This window comes from Bubalus bubalis, chromosome 16 (assembly GCF_019923935.1).
Source record: "Bubalus bubalis isolate 160015118507 breed Murrah chromosome 16, NDDB_SH_1, whole genome shotgun sequence".
NCBI lineage: Eukaryota > Metazoa > Chordata > Mammalia > Artiodactyla > Bovidae > Bubalus > Bubalus bubalis.
Window position 1 is genome coordinate 77,441,768 of NC_059172.1, and position 20,645 is coordinate 77,462,412.

The 20,645-nt window shown below is 40.9% G+C and overlaps 1 protein-coding gene across 3 annotated transcripts in view; it reads left to right on the forward strand.

Annotated features, from left to right (window-relative positions):
• The window catches only part of ARHGAP42 (Rho GTPase activating protein 42), a 348,684-nt gene that overhangs the window by 241,164 nt on the left and 86,875 nt on the right, over positions 1–20,645 (forward strand). Inside the window, exons 1-2 of one of the 3 annotated variants that reach the window (XM_045163013.1) lie at positions 1,535–2,232; positions 10,437–10,538. The exons of 1 other annotated variant lie outside the window; for it this stretch is intronic. In XM_045163013.1, coding sequence (XP_045018948.1) covers positions 2,128–2,232; positions 10,437–10,538 — 207 coding nt within the window. In that variant the 5' untranslated portion in view covers positions 1,535–2,127. Of the gene's footprint in view, positions 1–1,534; positions 2,233–10,436; positions 10,539–20,645 lie in introns of those variants that run through there. One more of the 3 variants, XM_045163011.1, reaches the window with a different exon arrangement.

A 20,645-nucleotide genomic window follows, 5' to 3' on the forward strand; every position in this document is an offset into this window, starting at 1 on the left:
CTCTTTCATAAGTGTCAGTCTTTTGTCCTCAGGTTAGTTCTTCCTTACATGTTATCAGTGCTTTTTGTTTTTTTAACTGAATATTTAATTTCATTCTCCAAGGTCTCTGTCAAGCAAGAAGAATAGAAATTTGAATGTGGGTGTAAAGCAGAGCTTTGTGTTACTTTTAATTAGGAAATCCCTATATTCACTCAGGATAATTTTCCAAACTTTCTGTCTGGAGTGTGTTCCACACACCCTGCCTGGAGTTTGCTCAGTTATGTAACTCAGTTTTATCCATGATGTCATGCCAGAGCCCATAAGATTATAGCGACTCCAAGTACTATCCACCCACCCAATCCCAGTCCGCTCTGTCTTCACACAGCCCAAGAGACAGTTAACAAGCAAACATCATCAGAAACTGTCAGCAGCATTCTCTGTCTCTCCCACGGCCTAAAGTGGCATTATAAGTTCCTCCTCCGCTTCCCACTCTTTCTGTTTCTCATCTTTTTTCCCCCTTTTTTCCTATTTCATCCATTTGTTCTCTTTAATGTTTTTCAGTGCAGTAATTTTCCCTATAAACATTGACTTTGCTGTGTCATACACATTTTAACGTTTAATTTTAAATCAGTTCAAAATGCTTTTTTAAAATCTCTTCTCAGATTTCTTTAACCCACATGTCATTTAGAAGCTTCTTTAATCTCTAAGTATTCTGTGATTTTCCAGCTATCTTTCTGTCATTGATTTCTAGCTTATTTCATTGTGCTCTGAGAATGTTATTTTGTTGTTTTGTTTTGTTTTGTTTTTTGCCAGTAAACAACTTAGTCTTTTATTTGCCCAAGGCCAGCTGTTGCAGGCACTGAGGCCCCAAGACTTCCAGAAGGGATGGGGATGGGGGGAGTCACCCTGCCTCCCAGGTGCTGCCAGCCCCATCCTGCTTCCTGCAGGAGATGGGAGAGTAGATAAAGTGTGCCCTTGCACCATCAAGTATCTCAATTTTGTGTGTGTGTCAGTCGCTCAGTCGTATCTGACTCTTGAGACCCCATGGACTGTAGCCCACCAAGCTCCTCTGTCCAAGGGATTCTCCAGGCAAGAGTACTGGAGAGGGTTGCCATTTCCTTCTCCAGGGGATCTTCCCAACCCAGGGATAGAACCCACATTTCCTGCATTGCAGGTGGATTCTTTACTGTCTGAGCCACCAGGGAAGTCCCCTCAGTTTTTAGATATTCTAAAAATTCAATTGTCATTAGAGAGGAAACTGAGGCACATTGACCCCCCCATCCCAGGCCTCTATTTGCCAGTCCAAGGTCTAGCGTACACCCTCCCGCTCTCCACCCCCAGTGGAATGAGCTGCACATAAGCAGTCTTTTGCCCTGTGTGTGGGGGGGAGGGTCTCAGGAGCCCATCTGGTGGCCTGTGTAGGGGAGGCTGGCTAGGGTCAAGGGCTGTGGGTGGGGGAGCAGCAGCTGTGTGTGTGTGTGTGTGGGGGGGTGGTCTGCACTGAATAGGGGACCCCAGCTGGGGTTCCCTAATGATATCAATGGGGATCAGGCAGAGCCCTCTGCTGTCCAGATGGGGAAACTGAGGCAAAGGCTCCTCCTGTCTTTGAGAGGGGAGGGGCCTGCCATCAGCTAGTGAGGTTCATTCCTCTTCCCCAGGAAGGCACCGCAGCCCAGGAGCGGCAGTGCCTTGTCAGCCGTCACTCAGGGAGACACAGGAGGGGCAGCAGCTGGGTCACCTGGCCGCACAGACCCCCTCCACTCCGGCCATGCGGAGGGGTACCCTCCCCCACCTCAGCTGCTGGGAGGAGGAGTGCCCGGCTCGGGCGCCTGCCTTCCCCTGCTCACGTGCCCGAGAAAGGCTCATTTTTAGCACCTGGCCTCTTTTCCCTGCCTGGAGGGAGCTCAAGGGACAGAGTAGTGAAGAAAGCAGCCAAGGGGGACAGGAAGATCTGGAAGTAGGGCCCCAGGGGATTGTCTGATTCTTCTGTTCTCCCGACCCCAAGGGGGCCCAGGCACAGAGAGGGGCCCTTAGCCGTCGTGCAGCATGGAGATGAAGAGGACGCTATCTTGGTCCTGAAGCTGGTAGTCCAGCTCACCCAGCAGTTCCCAGTCGGCATCATTAACCAGCACCAGAATCCCTGGCCTCATGCTGTCTCCTTGGATGAACAGCTCTGGCCGCTCTTTTAGCAAATTCTTCTTGATCCAGACAAGGAGGCTGCGGATGTCCCAGGGTTCCTCCTGTCCAGGCAAGGTGACCTGATGCTTCTTCACACCGTCAAACAGGAGCTCCGCACCACCTCCGAACTCCACCTCCACTGACAAGGGCGCTGCCATGTTGAGGAAGCCGAGCTCACCGAGAATAATTTTTATTATTTTAAATCTGCTAAGATATGGCCCACAGTGTAGTTTGTGTTGGTAAATGTTCCATGTGAGCTTGAGAAGAATGTATAATCTGCTGTTCTTAAATGAAAAGCATTATATCCAGTTGGTTGATGGTGCTGTTGAGTTCAGCTGTGGTCTCACTGATTTTCTACCTGTTGAATCTGTTCATTTCTAGTAGATGGGTGTTATAGTCTTCATCTATGACAGTGGATTTACCTATTTCTCCTTGAAATTCTGTCAGTCTTTCCCTCACATATTTGATGCTCTGCTCTTATGCTCTGCATACACATTGATGTATGCATATTAAGAATTATTATTGTTTTTGAAGAACTGACCTTTTAAGCATTATGTAATCCTCTTTATCTCTAATAACTTTCATTGTTTTGAAATCTGATCTATCTGACATTAATATAGCTACTCCTGCTCTCCCTTTTTTAGTGTTAGCAAAGTTTATCTTTCTCTCTGCTCTAAATGCATATGTCTTTACATTTCAAGTTGGTTTCTTATAGAAAACATGTAGTTGAGTCTTGTTTTTTGGATTCACTATGACCATGTCTGTGTTTTAATCGGTGGATTTTGACCATTCACTCTCAAAGAGATGATTGATATAGTTGGATTAATATCTACCATATTTCCTGTTGTTTTCTACTTTTTCCCCTTGTTCTTTGTTCCTATTTTTTCTTCCACTATTTTTCTGCCTTTTGTGATTTTAATTGGGCACTTCATATGATTTCATTTTCTCTGCTTTCTTACTATATCAATTATACTTTTTTAAAACATTTTTTAATGATTGCCCTAAAGTGGCATTATAAATTCCTCCTCTGCTTCCCACTCTTTTCCATTTCTCATCTTTTTTTTCTCTTTTTCCCTATTTCATCCATTTGTACATTTACAAATTTGTACATTTGAAATGTACATTTAAAACTAATCCAAATCCACTTTAGATATAATGTTGCACTGTTTCACAGGCAGTGTAAATACTTTAGAGTAACAAAATTCCTCCTGTCCTTGTACCATTGCTGTCATTTAGTTCACTTATACATAAACACACATATATACATAAAGGAGGGGGAGACTTCTTTTTTAGAGTGAATAGTTACCTTTAAATTTTGCATAAAAGTCTCTGTTCCCAAATGCATTAGTGTAATTACAAAACGCATCTTGATACATTTGTATACATTGAATATCTTCTCCAGATTTTTTAAAGACACATCCCTTCTGGGACTCTAATCTTAACTGCTACTTTGAAGTTCATAGGCTTATTTGTCTGTCTGTTTTCACCGAAGGTCATATTACCATTTTCTTGGAAATTTTCGTTGCCTCTTTGAACTGTTGTTTTCCTAGATCTCATGTCTTGATTTTTTTGGTTGATTCCATCATTTTAGTTGAGCACATACCTTAGTATCTTTCTGAAAAATGGTACAAATTTTTAGATATTAATAATTTTGAGACCCTGTATGTTTGTAAATATTTTTATACTACCATGAATCTAGATTGACAATTTGGATATAGAAATCAGAGTTGGAATTCATTATTTCTCAGAATTTTAAAGGCACTGCACCTTTGTTTTATAACTTCCTGTGATGTTATTGTGAACTCATTGGTTTCTGATGATATTTATTCGACCTCTGTTTTTAGATTTTTGTTTTTAATCATGGTTTTGTAATAGTGTATGATATATCTTGCAGATATTTTCTCATTTATTGTGCTTTGTATATATTGTGTCATTTTAATATGGATACTTTTTTTTATTAGTTTTGGAAATTTTTGTGATTTTTTTTTTTTTTTTTGGGTAATTCCTCCCTTCATTTTTCTTTCAGTACTTCTGTTAGTCAGAGGTTGGATTTCCTGATTAATCTCCTAATTCTCTTATCTTTTCTCATCTCTTTTCTTTTTTAGTTCACAACTCTTTTTTTTTATTCTTTCACTCATACCTCATTCACATTTTCTTATACAGCAACCATTCTCATAAGTTTAATGTGTATATATTTGTCTTACAAAATTGATATTATTTTTCTATTCATGACTTCAATTTGCATAAATGATTTTGTGTTACTTACCTATTTTGTGTTTTGTGGTTTTCACTCAGAATTCTATGTTTTAAGATCCATCTACTTGTAGTATTTACTTCATGCCTGCCACTTTGTGGTATGCTTCTAATGCATTTTTATTTACCAGTAAATACCCTGGCTATCTTCCTGTTCCAGACGGATCCTCTTTCAGGTTTGCTTATGGACTTTTCTGTGAGGATATTTTTGGGATGTGCACCCAGAAGCTTGTTTTTAAGTCATGCATATATACCATTTAGAAATGTTGAATGCAACATTTCTCTTTAGAAAGGCTGTACCTGTACCCCTTTATGAGTTCCTGTGTTTCCACCATATGTGAGTTCCTATGTTTCCACATGCATTCAACCTGTTATTCACCTTTATAACTCTTGCCAACCAATATCTGATACATATAATGTGCTATCTCAGTATTTTAATTTGCTGTCCTCTTAATTACTAATGAGTTCGAAAAACTCCTTATATGCTTGTTAACCTTTTGACTTCCCTCTTCTGTTGGTTATCCCTTCATATCCTTCATCTGTATTTTTATCTGTTTGTTTTTCTATCTTTCCATTTTTTAAAAGTGAAAGTGAAAGACACTCAATCGTGTCTGACTCTTTGCGATCCCATGGACTATAGAGTCCATGGAATTCTCCAGGCCAGAATACTGGAGTGGGTAGCCTTTCCCTTCTCCAAGGGATCTTCTCAACCCAGGGATGGAACCCAGGTCTCCCACATTGCAGGTGGATTCTTTACCAGCTGAGCCACCAGGGAAGCCCCATTTTGTAGGAGTTCCTCATATAGGCAAATATGAAACCTTTGGCTCTTAGGAATCTGATCACCTGGTGGTGGTAGTGCAAGATATTTGGAATAGGGAAGATGTGGTGAATTATATTGGCGTAACTCTGAAGAAGGAAGCCCTTTTGAAATGTCTATATTTCAGCAGATTGAGGAGGACAGACATGGTGGGGAATGGTTTGGTGCAGTCACCGGCAGTTGGGATGTTGCTGTGAAAGCTGTATTAAGGGTCTCAACAACCTGAGTTTCTGGACACCAGGAATCTCTTGGGTCTAAGAAATATCTAAGCAGCTGTTCTTTCTGAGACTTAAAAATTATGATGTCACCCTAGGTCACTCTTCCAAGCGGTGAGGAAATCCCACTATCAGAGAAGGAGGAAGTCTAGCCAAGACTGGTAGTCAGGGCTGTATCTTGTCCTCTCAATGCCTAGCACAGTGCCAGTTTATAAGAATTATGCATTTGTGAAATAGAAATTTATCGGTATTTATTATTACTATTTCTGCTACTGTGCACTCACTTAAAAGGATTTTAAAAATATATGCTTAGTGCTTATTTAGCTAATTGTTATACTAACATGGTAGCATAAATAGTTGCATGGGAAATTTTCCAATATCCTGTGTTTCAATTATAACCTTGAAATTGTCTTAAAAATTGGATGCATAAATCCTAAACGTGTGCTTCCTTAAAAGAAATATAGAAAATATTTTTTCATTGCCTCTACTTAAAAAAAAATTGATCATGATAATGTTAAGATAAAGGTTGCTAAAATAGTTGTTTAAACAAAGCTTTGCAGTTGTCTTTTATAGAGAAAAAACAATTGGATAAAGCTTGAAATATATCTCTTTGTGACTTTTTAGGTATTGTGGTAGAGTCTATTCCCTTTGGTACCCTCTTGTGGTCAATAGAAGGTGTTCATTTGGCCTTGTATTTAACATTTGTGTATAATTTGTGATAGACATATTGTTTATATGAGTATTTTGACTTATTTTTTGCCTATTTGTTTGTTATATATCACAACTTTAAGACTGACACTTGGAGTTTTTTTTCCCATTCCTTAGCTCAGGGGATATGATGAAAGTGCAACATAACCTCAGTTGCTAATCTTATATGCTAAATAATAATGTGATCATGTGATCAGAGTAAATACAGTGTAGCTTGGAACACAAATTGATTACAGACCTTGAACTTATCTTACACATTTGCCACTATGATTGGGTTTGGGGATTAACTTGCCATTTTTGATGGCATTTTTTAAAGATTTAAAAATATACACATATAAACATATCACACATACATATGACCTCATTGTACATGACTACCTGGTTCAGATGCACTTATTGTGGATCTACAGAAAACCATTATACCATACCATTATAACATCAGATCAGATCAGATCAGTCACTCAGTCGTGTCTGACTCTGCGACCCCATGAATCGCAGCACGCCAGGCCTCCCTGTCCATCACCAACTCCCGGAATTCACTCAGATTCACGTCCATCGAGTCAGTGATGCCATCCGGCCATCTCACCCTCTGTCATCCCCTTCTCCTCCTGCCTCTAATCCCTCCCAGCATCAGAGTCTTTTCCAATGAGTCAACTCTTCACATGAGGTGGCCAAAGTACTGGAGTTTCAGCTTTAGCATCATTCCTTCCAAAGAAATCCCAGGGCTGCTCTCCTTCAGAATGGACTGGTTGGATCTCCTTGCAGTCCAAGGGACTCTCAAGAGTCTTCTCCAACACCACAGTTCAAAAGCATCAATTCTTCGGCGCTCAGCCTTCTTCACAGTCCAACTCTCACATCCATACATGACCACAGGAAAAACCATAGCCTTGACTAGATGAACCTTTGTTGGCAAAGTAATGTCTCTGCTTTTCAATATGCTATCTAGGTTGGTCATAACTTTCCTTCCAAGGAGTAAGCGTCTTTTAATTTCATGGCTGCAGTCACCATCTGCAGTGATTTTGGAGCCCAGAAAAATAAAGTCTGATACCGTTTCCACTGTTTGCCCATCTATTTCAGTCAGTAATCACATATAGCATTTAGCGTAAAGATTCATGCATTATTTTCCCTTCTTTCTGCAGCACTGGTTTTGGAGAAAATTCTTAGCTTGATATCTGCAAGTACATAATAGACAATCGATAGCTGTGTGGTATTAAGTTACTAAAACCAAATAGGACCTGACTTACATGAGAGTAAATCATGGCTTTTGGGGGTAGATGTGAGTCACAAAAAGTGCTCTTTGTTTTCAAGAATATGGTTCCCTAGACTATAGTGGTCCTTCATATGCCCTCAGTTCAGCTCTTTAATTTTATACTAGAACTGAATGTGTTTGTGTTATCTGCATCTTTGGAACCTTTGAGTAGATCTCTTTTGTTGGCCTGGTGGTGTGAAGGGCCAGGGTTTGATTAGGAGTCCAGGAAGTTCTTCTGGGAATGATTTTTGTATTGCCAGGAATGCTGGTATGTTGGCACTGAATTAACATTTCCAAAAATGCCAGCAAACACTGAAAAACAAAGATGCAAGTGTAGTTGCCACAGCTGTGCTCCCTTCTCCCCACCTCGTTTCTTCTGCGCACAGTGAGAAATTTTAAGCCCCCTATTGTAGGATGAAAGTGAGTCAGTTTCCCGTACTCGTCTCTAAGGCAGCTGGTGGCCCCCCGCCCCCGACAGTGCTCTTGTATCACAGGGATTGAATTGAGGCCATTTGTGCAGAATCGCCCCCTGTATCATGGATATCAGTTTTTTGATCAAATGGAATGTTTGTGAGGGACTGTAATGCCCACTGTTACAAGAGGAATAATTTTGCATGTTTATTAAATATTTATTGAGCACTCTCTCAAAATTTTAAGAAGCATAGGATATATATATATATATATATATATATATATATATGACGTAAATTTAGGATATGCATTTCCCTGCTGCAATGTAGGGCTTGAACACAGTAAGAGACCCATTTATAAAATTAGATGAACAGTTACAAAGCAGAGGAAACTGGTGAAGCGGACTTGTGAATGAGGTCTGTTTAAGCTGGATGCGAAGAGTAGCTCTAACTTGAAGCTGTGGCTCTTAGAAGAAATAAGCATTTATATTTATAGTCTGTAGAGAAAAAAGAACAGGTGCTCAGAATGGCTAATGAGAGAGGCTTTTGGAAAGATTGCTTGAGCAGGTCAGCTGTGGGCATAAAATGACAGATTGAGGAGTAGACAATGGAATGTTCACTCAGGTATCTTTCAACAGCAGAGGGACAAGCGCCTCCCGTCCTGAACCTTGGACTTCTTTGCTTCCTTTTGGCTCCTCTCCGCCACATTTTGTTGTGCGAGTTCCTCCACCGACCCCTTTTTTGGATGGGAATGCCACTTGGTATTTTCCAATTGTGTTTCGCCTAGTAGAGCCACATTTTCTCCTTAAATGATAAAAATCCTTTGAAGATGTGACTCCCCTGCCTTATTTACAGGTATAATACAGCAATGCAGAAACATTCCCTCACTTCTTCAAAGGTCTAGAACGTTTACAGCAGAACCCTACTTGTTCTTTTCATTCAATGAAACTTTACCAGTTAAGTTTCTAAAGTTCCATCCATGCAACTAGATCATGATGGGTTCCTGGAAATATAATTAAGTGGATAAAAGTTTAGAGTGCTACTGGATCAGGATAGAATACCTTCATCTGTTAGTCTGGATCTGACAACCTGAATTGTGAGACAGACAAACCAGAGGCCTGCTTGTCTTCTCCTCTTTTCCCCGCTTCCTCCCAGAGTCTCTCCTCCTCTCCTCATCCATCCATTCATCCATTATTTTTAATTAATCTCTTCCAAATATTTACTGATTCAAATAAATGAAAACCATTATCCATAATAATCACAGGGCTTGTTAAAAAGACCTGTCTGAATCTCTATATGAGGGAAATAGGAATCTACATTTTTAGTAGCCTTTAAAATACTTAACTTTGATTAATGTGGTCTAGACATTGCACATCAAGAAACACTGAGATAAAAGGAAGGAGTAGTACTTCTTTGGCCAGTGAAATTTATGACTGTGGTCATGTAGTATTTATTTCATATGGACTCATAAATGGAAAAAACATACCTGGTGGATAACATATTTATAGTTGGAGAAGATCATATGTCTAGGCATGTCTTGTTCTCCTTAGAACTGTATTCTGTTTGCATTTCTATAGAAGTATGCCTTAGAGGAAAGGTATTCTCTTCCAACAAAGGGCTAGCCTGGTTACAGCTGAACCCATAAAACAATGTCATTTTAGGCATTGCAAAGATCAGTGATTAAGTTATGTTGAGTGTATGATACAGATGATTCTAATCCTTTTGATTTGACTTTGAACTGGTCTAATTATTTCACACCACCAGTTTGTGAAGATTTATTTTCCTTTTTATCAAGAATGTGCTGTTTGAACAGCTCAGCCAATGTGAAACTGTCAAATTAAACCCTTGAAAAGCCACTATACTTCAAACTCCCAATTTCCTCCAGTGGACTTTTTGTTTATAATAGCCCCTCCCCATCTCCCCTTCTCTATAAAAGAATTGTTGTTGTTTAGTCACTAAGTCATGTCCACCTCTTTTGCTACTGCATGGACTATAGCCCACCAGGCTCCTCTGTCCATGGGATTCCCCAGACAAGAATACTAGAGTGGGCTGCCATTTCCTTCTCCAGGGGATCTTCCCAACTCAGGAATTATTGAATCTGTGTCTCCTGCATTGGCAGGTGGATCTTCACCAGTGAGCCACCTGGAAAGCCCATAAAAATGTATTCTACTTAAAAAAATGAGAATGACTTGTTTGAAATATCAAGCATCTTTTTTTTGACTTGGGAAATATTATGATTCCTTGCAGAGTTTGTGAGTGGTCTATAAACTGTATGTTAACTCATCTGAATCACCAAAAAAGCCTAAAAGAGACATTTTTCTCTTGGCTATGCCCCAGACTTCTAAGTCAAAATTTCTTGAGAATCAGTTATAGAGTGCTCAAAGGGATTCTACTATAGGCAGCCTGCCCCCTCCATACTATAGTTCTATGAACTTCTTTGAGAGCAGAATACATACTCAGATGATTTTGCTTCATACCCTTCTTCCTACTTCATCAAGTTTTCCACATAGTTGAAGCTCACTGAATCTTTATCAAATAATTTTATTGGACGCTTGACAGGAATGATGGAAATCAAGGTTATCTTGATTCTCTGATTTGAATGTTTTGTTGTTTTTGTGATCTCCTAGGATGGAAAGAAGAAATTTGACAAAGAGAGTGAAAAATACTATTCCATTCTTGACAAACATTTAAATTTGTCTGCAAAGAAAAAGGAATCTCATTTGCAAGAGGTAAGTTTTTCCAGTTGAAGTGTGAAAAGAGCATTAGCATTGTCATGTGAAGCCCAGATTTCCAAAAGTAGACATTATCTCAGAATCTGCTCCTGTTTAATAAAATAATGATAATAAGAATATTTAAGCTAATTGAGCATTTGGTATAGATAGACAGGCATGATGCTGAGCATTTTACGTGCTTTGTGACATTTAAAATTAACAGTTCCAAGAGAAAGATTAGTATTTCCTTCAATAATGAAAAAGAGTGAAACAAGGCTATTTCTTTTTCTTCCTGTTGGGCATATTTTAAATAACTGCTGCTGCTGTTCAGTCACTAAGTCATGCCCTACTCCTGTATGACCCTATGGACTGAAGCGCACCAGGCTTCTCTGTAAACGGGATCTCCCAGGCAAGAATCTTGCTGTGGGTTGTTATTTCCTTCTCTGGGAGATCTTCCCAACCCAGGGATTGAACCTGAGTCTCCTGTTGTGCAGGGTGTTCCTTTATCACTGAGCCACCTAGAAAGCCATTCTAAATAGCAAGACCTACCAAATTCATGGTGTAACATTTATATTAAATTAAAAATATCTGTTCTTCAATTGTTACATCAGCATTAAGGGAAAACAGATACACAGTTACATGTTTTGAAATCTTCATTATTTTTTGTCAACTTAAGTCAACAGAAATACTTTACTAATGTGGACAGTATTCTCATACAAGGAATATTTCTTCCTTTTTTCCTGAAAATTTGCTCTTCTCATTGGTAGTGTTTTAACTATAGTTAGCCAGATAGAAAACTCTTACTGAGGAGTGATGCAGTTTCAGCTCTAGTGATAGCATATGTTTTGTTTGTTTTTCTAAATGGCTCTGTTGTCTTTCACCATGCACACTTTCCCCAGCGTACAGCAGTGTGTCTCAGAGCTGAACCGGGACTTGTTGAGCACCAGCAGCTATCACTGCCCCCAGCCTGCCCCAGGGAATCTTGCATGGCGCTGAGCCTCCTGCAGTCTCTTCTTTATCTCTTCTCTGTATTTCTAGGGATTGCATCGTTGAACTCTTTTAAATGTCTCATTCTGATCCTCTAGCAAAGTCACCTTCCTTCCTGAACTGTTGTTCAAGTTCAGCTTGGTCCTCCGCCCTACTTATTTGTATTCTTATTTCTCTGACCTTCTTGTTCAGCCATGAGGCATGCTTGACGAGTTCAAGTGCAGTGGAACTGCAGTCAAAAAGTCATGGAAGAGTTACTTCTGATTCTTTTTTACTGTATTTTTATGTTCCCCTAGAGGGAATTGAATTTCCTCACTTAAAATGTTGAACATTGGAAAGATTTGTATTTCACTATAATAAATAACTTGTTATTAATACCTGCTATTAAAATAGGATAATTTAATAGACCGTTGGGTGCCTATGGAAAGATTTTGGGGTTAATGTGAAGTGGAGAAAAATCTGTTATTAAGAGAAATTATATTTTTAATTTTCATGGACATTTTTAATCTTATATAGTATACTATGTTCTTTAATATTGTGTTCACATATTTCTAACTCCTTAAATGTGTGTCTATTTAAACTTTTAAACATTTCTTTAGAATAAACCTGAGAGAGAATGCAATATGTAGATGAAGTCATCTGTAGAAAGGCTCCCCCAGTTGTTACCATCATGTACCAAAGACCAAGGCCAAGTCACATTCTGGAAATCAACTGCCTCAAAATTAAGGGCAATGCATAGTCTCTGAAGACTTATCAGATTCTTGGTGAACATGAGAGGCTGCCCTTGGCTGGTTGACTCTTTGCAGCCCTGTGGACTGCAGCACACCAGGCTCCCCGTCCTTCACCATCTCCCAGAGTTCCCTCTCACTTAGGTCCGTTGAGTCAGTGGTGCTGTCTCACCGTCTCATCCTCTGCCACTCTCTTCTCCTTTTCCTCTCAATCTTCCCCAGCATCAGAAACTTTTCCAGTGAGTCAGCTCTTCTCATCAGGTGGCCAAAGTATTGGAGCGTCAGCCTCAGCATCAGTCCTTCCAGTGAACATTCAGGACTGATTTCCCTTAGGGATTGCTTGGTTTGACTTCGTAACTCTATCATAATTGTAAAGTCCTCTAGAGGTTATGCTTTATTTTCCCTGACAGTGTAGCTCAATATTTAATACTTGTTAGTGGCTCCTAATCCCTTGGGATATGATGGAATAGAATATTCATTCTGGTTTTATATTTAGTTGGATGCTAGAAAAAACCCTTAACATGGTTAGTAGCATCTTCCATTTGCCCCACCACACACATAGACACACACACACACACACACACTTTTTTCCAGGAGGCACAGCCCATGATAGAATATGACACAAATACAAATACAACACAAATATGGTGTAAAGCAACTCCTCGGAGCATATAGTGTAGAAAAGGAAAAATGTAGTTTGTTTTTTACTTTTTCCTCGGTCCTTCCAGTAGTCAAACCTGTTACAGGGAGATGCTGCTACGCACATGTTTAATTCTGTAACATGGCATTAAATTCATTTGTTCACTTCCAGAGCAGCTCTGGTCCTTCTGTCGGCACCAAGCCTATGAAGTTGTTCTCAGAAAGACCCTTCTGTGTCTTCTCACTGACACAGCTGACTCTTTGTTCGTTTTGCTCATGGAATGCGACTGACTACCCATTACCAGGACTGAATTAGGGGTCAGCTTGTATTGGTAAAGCTCTAAGGCCATCTATTAGATGGACCATTGGAGTACACAGAATTGGAAACAGACTTGTCAAAATTATGGACTTTACAGTAGACAAAAGAAGTAACATTTGAAATGTGAATATATAATTTCTTTCTAAGCATAAACTATGAGGAAGAGATCATGAAGGAAATGTAAAAAGACCAAAATGCATAAAAGTAATCTGTCTCTTTCAAAAGACCTTAAATTAAAAGATGAAGTATTAAGGGACTTATATAACATGACACAGGATAACCATCTCCTATATATAAGATGCTTTTGGAAATCAGTGTGGAAAAGATAAAGCTTTTAGTGGAAAAAATGGAGTAAAAATATGAAAGGGCATTTCCTCAAAGAAGAAATATAAACCATAATAAATATTGTAAGTTTCTATATCATATATTTTTAAAGTATAATTTAATAGTAGCACATTAATTTATTAAAAGATAATATCAATTGTTAGTGAAGGTATGGGTAACTAAGCAGACTTTGGCTTTTCTGGTGGGAATATGAAATCATTCAAAAACTTTTGAGGTATATTTGACCATATTTCAATCAACCTTATATGTCCAAGAGAGCTGAAATGATTTCTGTTGATAGGAATTTGACCAGAAGAAATGATCAGAAATGAGTATAAGAATAAATTGTGTAAATATGATGATCCAAGAGTTATTCACAATAAAAATTTTAGAAACATCCAAAATAGCACAAAAGAATGATTGGGATAAATACACAAATAGAGCTTGGCCAAAAACAGAATTGATATGACTGTGAAAGTTTTATTTGGAAAAGCATTTAAAGATATTTGGAAATATTTGTTAGCCTAAGTGTGGAATAACAGGATTTAAACCAGAATATATACTATTATTCATGTCTTTTAAAGTAATTTTTTGTGTGTGTGTTGTAAACATTTATAGTGAGCCCTCAGTTAATTTATTATCTTTACATTTCCCTGTTTAATAATGAACAATGAATAAACATATAGTAATGAGTATCTATTAATTTTATAGTTAGGAGAATAGTATAGGGGTTACTTTTAGGAGCCAAGAGTTTGGGTTTCTGTTAATATCTGTAAGTAAAGATGCTTCAGCAGGTTCTCCTCTCCCACCTCCTGAGTGAAGGGAATCCCTCAGGTTCTGCTTACTGCTATTTTTGTCCTTCTCTGTGTCCCCAGTGGTTCTACGCCTTTCATATTGTTGGTAACATCTCAGGGAGTGTTTCCCACCATGTGAGTGTTTCCCACCATATTTCCCATCCTGACCATCTTTGCACTGTCCACTGACGGGTTCCTATGACACCATACTAACACATCTGAAAACCTTCTCCAATTTGACCCTGTTTCTCACTTCTTTAATTCTGTTAATGCTTGGTGTTATTTCTTATGTCAGAATTATCTTCGACTTTTTCCCCCTTTGCTTCTCACACCTGCGTCCTCAAGCTTGTCTTACTCAGATCAGTCACTCAGTCGTGTCCAACTCCTTGTGACCCCATGAATCACAGCACGCCAGGCCTCCCTGTCCATCACCAACTCCCGGAGTTCACTCAGACTCATCTCCATCGACTCAGTGATGCCATCCAGCCATCTCATCCTCTGTCGTCCCCTTCTCCTCTTGCCCCCCATCCCTCCCAGCATCAGAGTCTTTTCCAATGAGTCAACTCTTCGCATGAGGTGGCCAAAGTACTGGAGTTTCAGCTTTAGCATCATTCCTTCCAAAGAAATCCCAGGGCTGATCTCCTTTAGAATGGACTGGTTGGATCTCCTTGCAGTCCAAGGGACTCTCAAGAGTCTTCTCCAACACCACAGTTCAAAAGCATCAATTCTTCGGCTCTCAGCCTTCTTCACAGTCCAACTCTCACATCCATACATGACCACAGGAAAAACCATAGCCTTGACTAGATGAACCTTTGTTGGCAAAGTAATGTCTCTGCTTTTGAATATGCTATCTAGGTTGGTCATAACTTTCCTTCCAAGGAGTAAGCGTCTTTTAATTTCATGTCTGCAGACATCATCTGCAGTGATTTTGGAGCCCAGAAAAATAAAGTCTGACACTGTTTCCACTGTTTCCCCATCTATTTCCAATGAAGTGGTGGGACTGGATGCCATGATCTTCGTTTTCTGAATGTTGAGCTTTAAGCCAACTTTTTCACTCTCCACTTTCACTTTCATCAAGAGGCTTTTGAGTTCCTCTTCACTTTCTGCCATAAGGGTGGTGTCATCTGCATATCTGAGGTTATTGATATTTCTCCCGGCAATCTTGATTCCAGCTTGTGTTTCTTCCAGTCCATCGTTTCTCATGATGTACTCTGCATATAAGTTAAATAAGCAGGGTGACAGTATACAGCCTTGACGTACTCCTTTTCCTATTTCGAACCAGTCTATTGTTCCATGTCCAGTTCTAACTGTTGCTTCCTGAACTGCATACAAATTTCTCAAGAGGCAGATCAGGTGGTCTGATATTCCCATCTCTTTCAGAATTTTCCACAGTTTATTGTGATCCACACAGTCAAAGGCTTTGGTATAGTCAATAAAGCAGAAATAGATGTTTTTCTGGAACTCTTTTGCTTTTTCCATGATGCAGCGGATGTTGGCAATTTGATCTCTGGTTCCTCTGCCTTTTCTAAAACCAGCTTGAACATCAGGAAGTTCACAGTTCACATATTGCTGAAGCCTTGCTTGGAGAATTTTGAGCATTACTTTACTAGTGTGTGAAATGAGTGCAATTGTGCAGTAGTTTGAGCATTCTTTGGCATTGCCTTTCTTTGGGATTGGAATGAAAACTGACCTGTTCCAGTCCTGTGGCCACTGCCGAGCTTTCCAAATTTGCTGGCATATTGAGTGCAGCACTTTCACAGCATCATCTTTCAGGATTTGAAATAGCTCAACTGGAATTCCATCACCTTCACTAGCTTTGTTCGTAGTGATGCTTTCTAAGGCCCACTTGACTTCACATTCCAGGATGTCTGGCTGTAGGTCAGTGATCACACCATCATGCTTATCTGGGTCGTGAAGATCTTTTTTGTACAGTTCTTCTGTGTATTCTTGCCCTCTCTTCTTAATATCTTCTGCTTCTGTTAGGTCCATACCATTTCTGTCCTTTATCAAGCCCATCTTTGCGTGAAATATTCCTTTGGTATCTCTAATTTTCTTGAAGAGATCTCTAGTCTTTCCCATTCTGTTGTTTTCCTCTATATCTTTGCATTGATCGCTGAAGAAGGCTTTCTTATCTCGTCTTGCTATTCTTTGGAACTCTGCATTCAGATGTTTATATCTTTCCTTTTCTCCTTTGCTTTTCGCTTCTCTTCTTTTCACAGCTATTTGTAAGGCTTCCCAGACAGCCATTTTGCTGTTTTGCATTTCTTTTCCATGAATATGGTCTTGATCCCTGTCTCCTGTACAATGTCATGAACCTCATTCCATAGCTCATCAGGCACTCTATCAATCAGATCTAGGCCCTTAAATCTATTTCTCACTTCCACTGTATAATCATAAGGGATTTGATTTAGGTCATACCTGAATGGTCTAGTGGTTTTCCCTACTTTCTTCAATTTCAGTCTGAATTTGGCAATAAGGAGTTCATGGTCTGAGTCACAGTCAGCTCCTGGTCTTGTTTTTGCTGACTGTATAGAGCTTCTCCATCTTTGGCTGCAAAGAATATAATCAATCTGATTTCGGTGTTGACCATCTGGTGATGTCCATGTATAGAGTCTTGTGTTATTGGAAGAGGGTGTCTGTTACGACCAGTGCATTTTCTTGGCAAAACTCTATTAGTCTTTGCCCTGCTTCATTCCGTATTCCAAGGCCAAATTTGCCTGTTACTTCAGGTGTTTCTTGACTTCCTACTTTTGCATTCCAGTCCCCTATACTGAAAAGGACATCTTTTTTGGGTGTTAGTTCTAAAAGGTCTTGGAGGTCTTCATAGAACCATTCAACCAGCTTCTTCAGCATTACTGGTTGGGGCATAGACTTGGATTACTGTGATATTGAATGGTTTGCCTTGGAAACGAACAGAGATCATTCTGTCTTTTTTGAGATTGCATCCAAGTACTGCATTTCGGACTCTTTTGTTGACCATGATGGCTACTCCATTTCTTCTGAGGGATTCCTGCCCGCAGTAGTAGATATAATGGTCATCTGAGTTAAATTCACCCATTCCAGTCCATTTCAGTTCGCTGATTCCTAGAATGTCGACATTCACTCTTGCCATCTCTTGTTTGACCACTTCCTATTTGCCTTGATTCATGGACCTGACATTCCAGGTTCCTATGCAATATTGCTCTTTGCAGCATCAGACCTTGCTTCTATCACCAGTCACATCCACAGCTGGATGTTCTTTTTGCTTTGGCTCCATCCCTTCATTCTTTCTGGAGTTATTTCTCCACTGATCTCCAGTAGCATATTGGGCACCTACTGACCTGGGGAGTTCCTCTTTCTGTATCCTATCATTTTGCCTTTTCATACTGTTCATGGGGTTCTCAAGGCAAGAATACTGAAGTGGTTTGCCATTCCCTTCTCCAGTGGACCACATTCTGTCAGATCTCTCCACCATGACCCGCCTATCTTGGGTTGCCCCACAGGCATGGCTTAGTTTCATTGAGTTAGACAAGGCTGTGGTCCTGGTGTGATTAGACTGACTAGTTTTCTGTGAGTATGGTTTCAGTGTGTCTGCCCTCTGATGACCTCTTGCAACACCTACCGTCTTACTTGGATTTCTCTTACCTTGGGTGTGGGGTATCTCTTCACGGCTGCTCCAGCAAAGCGTAGCCAATGCTCCTTACCTTGGACGAGGGGTATCTCCTTACCGCTGCCCTTCCTGACCTTCAACATCGGATAGCTCCTCTAGGCCCTCCTGTCCCGCACAGCCACAGCCTGGGGTTGGTCCTCCCGGCCACTGCCCCTGGCCTTGGGCGTGGGGTTGCTCCTCCCGGCGGCCGCCCCTGGCCTCGGGCGTGGGGGCGTGGGGTAGCTCCTTCCACGCCAACCCTGGACTCAGGCTTAAGGGAGTGGGGTATCTCCTCCCGGCTGCAGCCCCTGACCTCAGACGCGGGGTAACTCCTCTTGTCATGGCCCCTGACCTTGGACACTGGGTATCTCCTCTCGGCCACCTCCCCTGACCTTGGACTTGGGGTAGCTCCTCTTGGCCACTGCCCTTCGGGCATGGGGTCCTCCCAGCTTCTGCCCCTGACCTCGGACGCTGGGTATCTCCTCTCAGCCACCTCCCCTGACCTCCGACGTTGGGTAACTCCTCTTGGCCGGAGCCCTTCAGGCATGGGTTCCTCCCAGCTTCTGCCCCTGACGTCAAACGTGGGGTAGCTCCTCTCGGCCACCCGCCTGCGCTTTAGCGCGCCTGTCACAGGTGCACAAGCTTGTCTTACTAGGATATACCAAACACCTTCACCCGTATCAAGTAAGAGGTCTCCTTATATTCAGGTGCACCCAGCTTCACCGTTGAGTAGATGCATTCTACAATGCGCACACACTAATCTTCTAAGTTTCTTGAAGTCCAGCTCTGATCCTGACCACACCTTCCTCCAGTTCTTGTCTGGTTTATAAGATGAGTGTGTACTCATTCTCTCTGTGCTGCCTCAGCTCTCACTTCTGACAGTTTCAGACAGGTTGCTCTGCCCTTTGCTCCATCTACGAGAACATAATCTCTCCTGACTTTAGTCCCTCACTAAAATTCTTACCTCTGCCTTCTCTGAACCTCTCCATTCCTCAGCATCCAACTTAAATCCTTTTCCCTCTGGGAATAAATCAGCAGCTGTCACCTGAATGATAGTTTTTTTTCACTATTCCTTTTTCCTCTATTTTGAACTGAGACAGCTTAGGGTGTGTGGGGAAGAATTTAGGTATCTGCTATCTGCTGAACTGTGCGGTTTTCTTATGTACCTAATTTGATTTCTTACTGGGATGACTTTGCTATGTAAACAACAGCTACTTAAGCAATCTGTTGTTCTGGAGTAATTACTATTCCCTTTCATTTATAAACGTTTGGACTATGAATTACAGAGAAGTAATCTTACTTCTCCAGTACAAAATACTTGACCACAAAATACTTGTTAATGAGTGTATAGCAACTGATACATGCTATGAGCTCAAGGACTAAAGGAATTCATCTGAGGTAAAAAATGTCTTTCTAAATCTGGTACTGAAAAAAAAAAAATTAAGCTATTGTATTCTGTTAGAACTGTGCATTCTAGATGACCTTTCAAAGCAGGTTTGTATATTAAATTTAGCTGTCGATGTCTAAGGGAAACCAGGCACAAGCGTCTAAGAATCGTCTCCCAGAGGAGACACACAGGACTTAATTCCCTCAGCAACGAGTCACGACACCACCTGTGAAATGGTATCTACTAGAATCTCGTAGACTGAGAGCCAGTGGTTTTAACTGGAGGCTGGTCATGTAGACACCTTCTGCTTTTCATGTAGGCAAATTCCAGACTCCCACATACAAAGCAGGGGTTCAAAACATACCATATCACTTGCACAGTTTTAGCATTAGTGAACTACTTTCATCCGTTAGGCGGGTGGTGTCTCGCTGTTCACACTGTTGCACAGTGTTCGTGGAACCCAAGATAGGCAAGGCGCAAGCAGGAAAACGGGAAGAAAACTCAAGGAGCTGTTGGAGCCGCGAACACATTTCTTCTCTCCCGACTGGCGTGGCAGCCAGAGCAGCAGACACGCCATCTTCTCTCTTCTGTGTTGACCCAGGCTGCAGCCGTGACTCAGCCTCCCGACCATAAGGTGGCCCCAGGGGCTCTTTCAGGTGGAGCTCACGGATGCTTCCGGAACACAAATAGCCCGTGGCCAGGCGAGTTCGCTGTGACGGGCACGTGCCTGCGCTGTAAGAGCTCTCAGCTGTTACACAGTCGTGATTTACAAAACATAGGGTGAGAGCTAGAGGATGTGGAGGGGAGAGCTGGCCACACCCTCTTGCTCATTTGCTCCTTCCTTTCAGGTGGGAACCCTCCTAAAATCCACATTCCCGTAGTGTTGGAGCATTAGTCATTGCTTAGAACCTCTGCTCCTGGAAACTCTGCTACCAGTATTAGCTCTTTAATCGAAGCAGGCCTTTCAATGGCTAGCGTGCCTGCTCTGTGAACTCTTTTATGCACAGCTCTGTTAACCCAAAATAATAATTTTAGGCTCTAACAGTGTTTCAAGCATTCAGGTTTGTTCCTGTGTGTGAGTTGACACAAAGATCATCTTTTAAAGTAAACAGAAGCTTCAGAAATAATTTGTTGGATAGACTATTAACTCTGAGACTGAAAATATTTTTGCATCTTTTACACCCTGTGGTGTACACTGGAGCTTTCTCTTGGAGGACCGACCAGTTTTCTCATCTCTTTCTCATTGCTGGTTCAGTGATGTTGTATTTGTGCTTTGGAACTGGTTATTTTGGGAATATTTATACCACAAAAACCAGCAA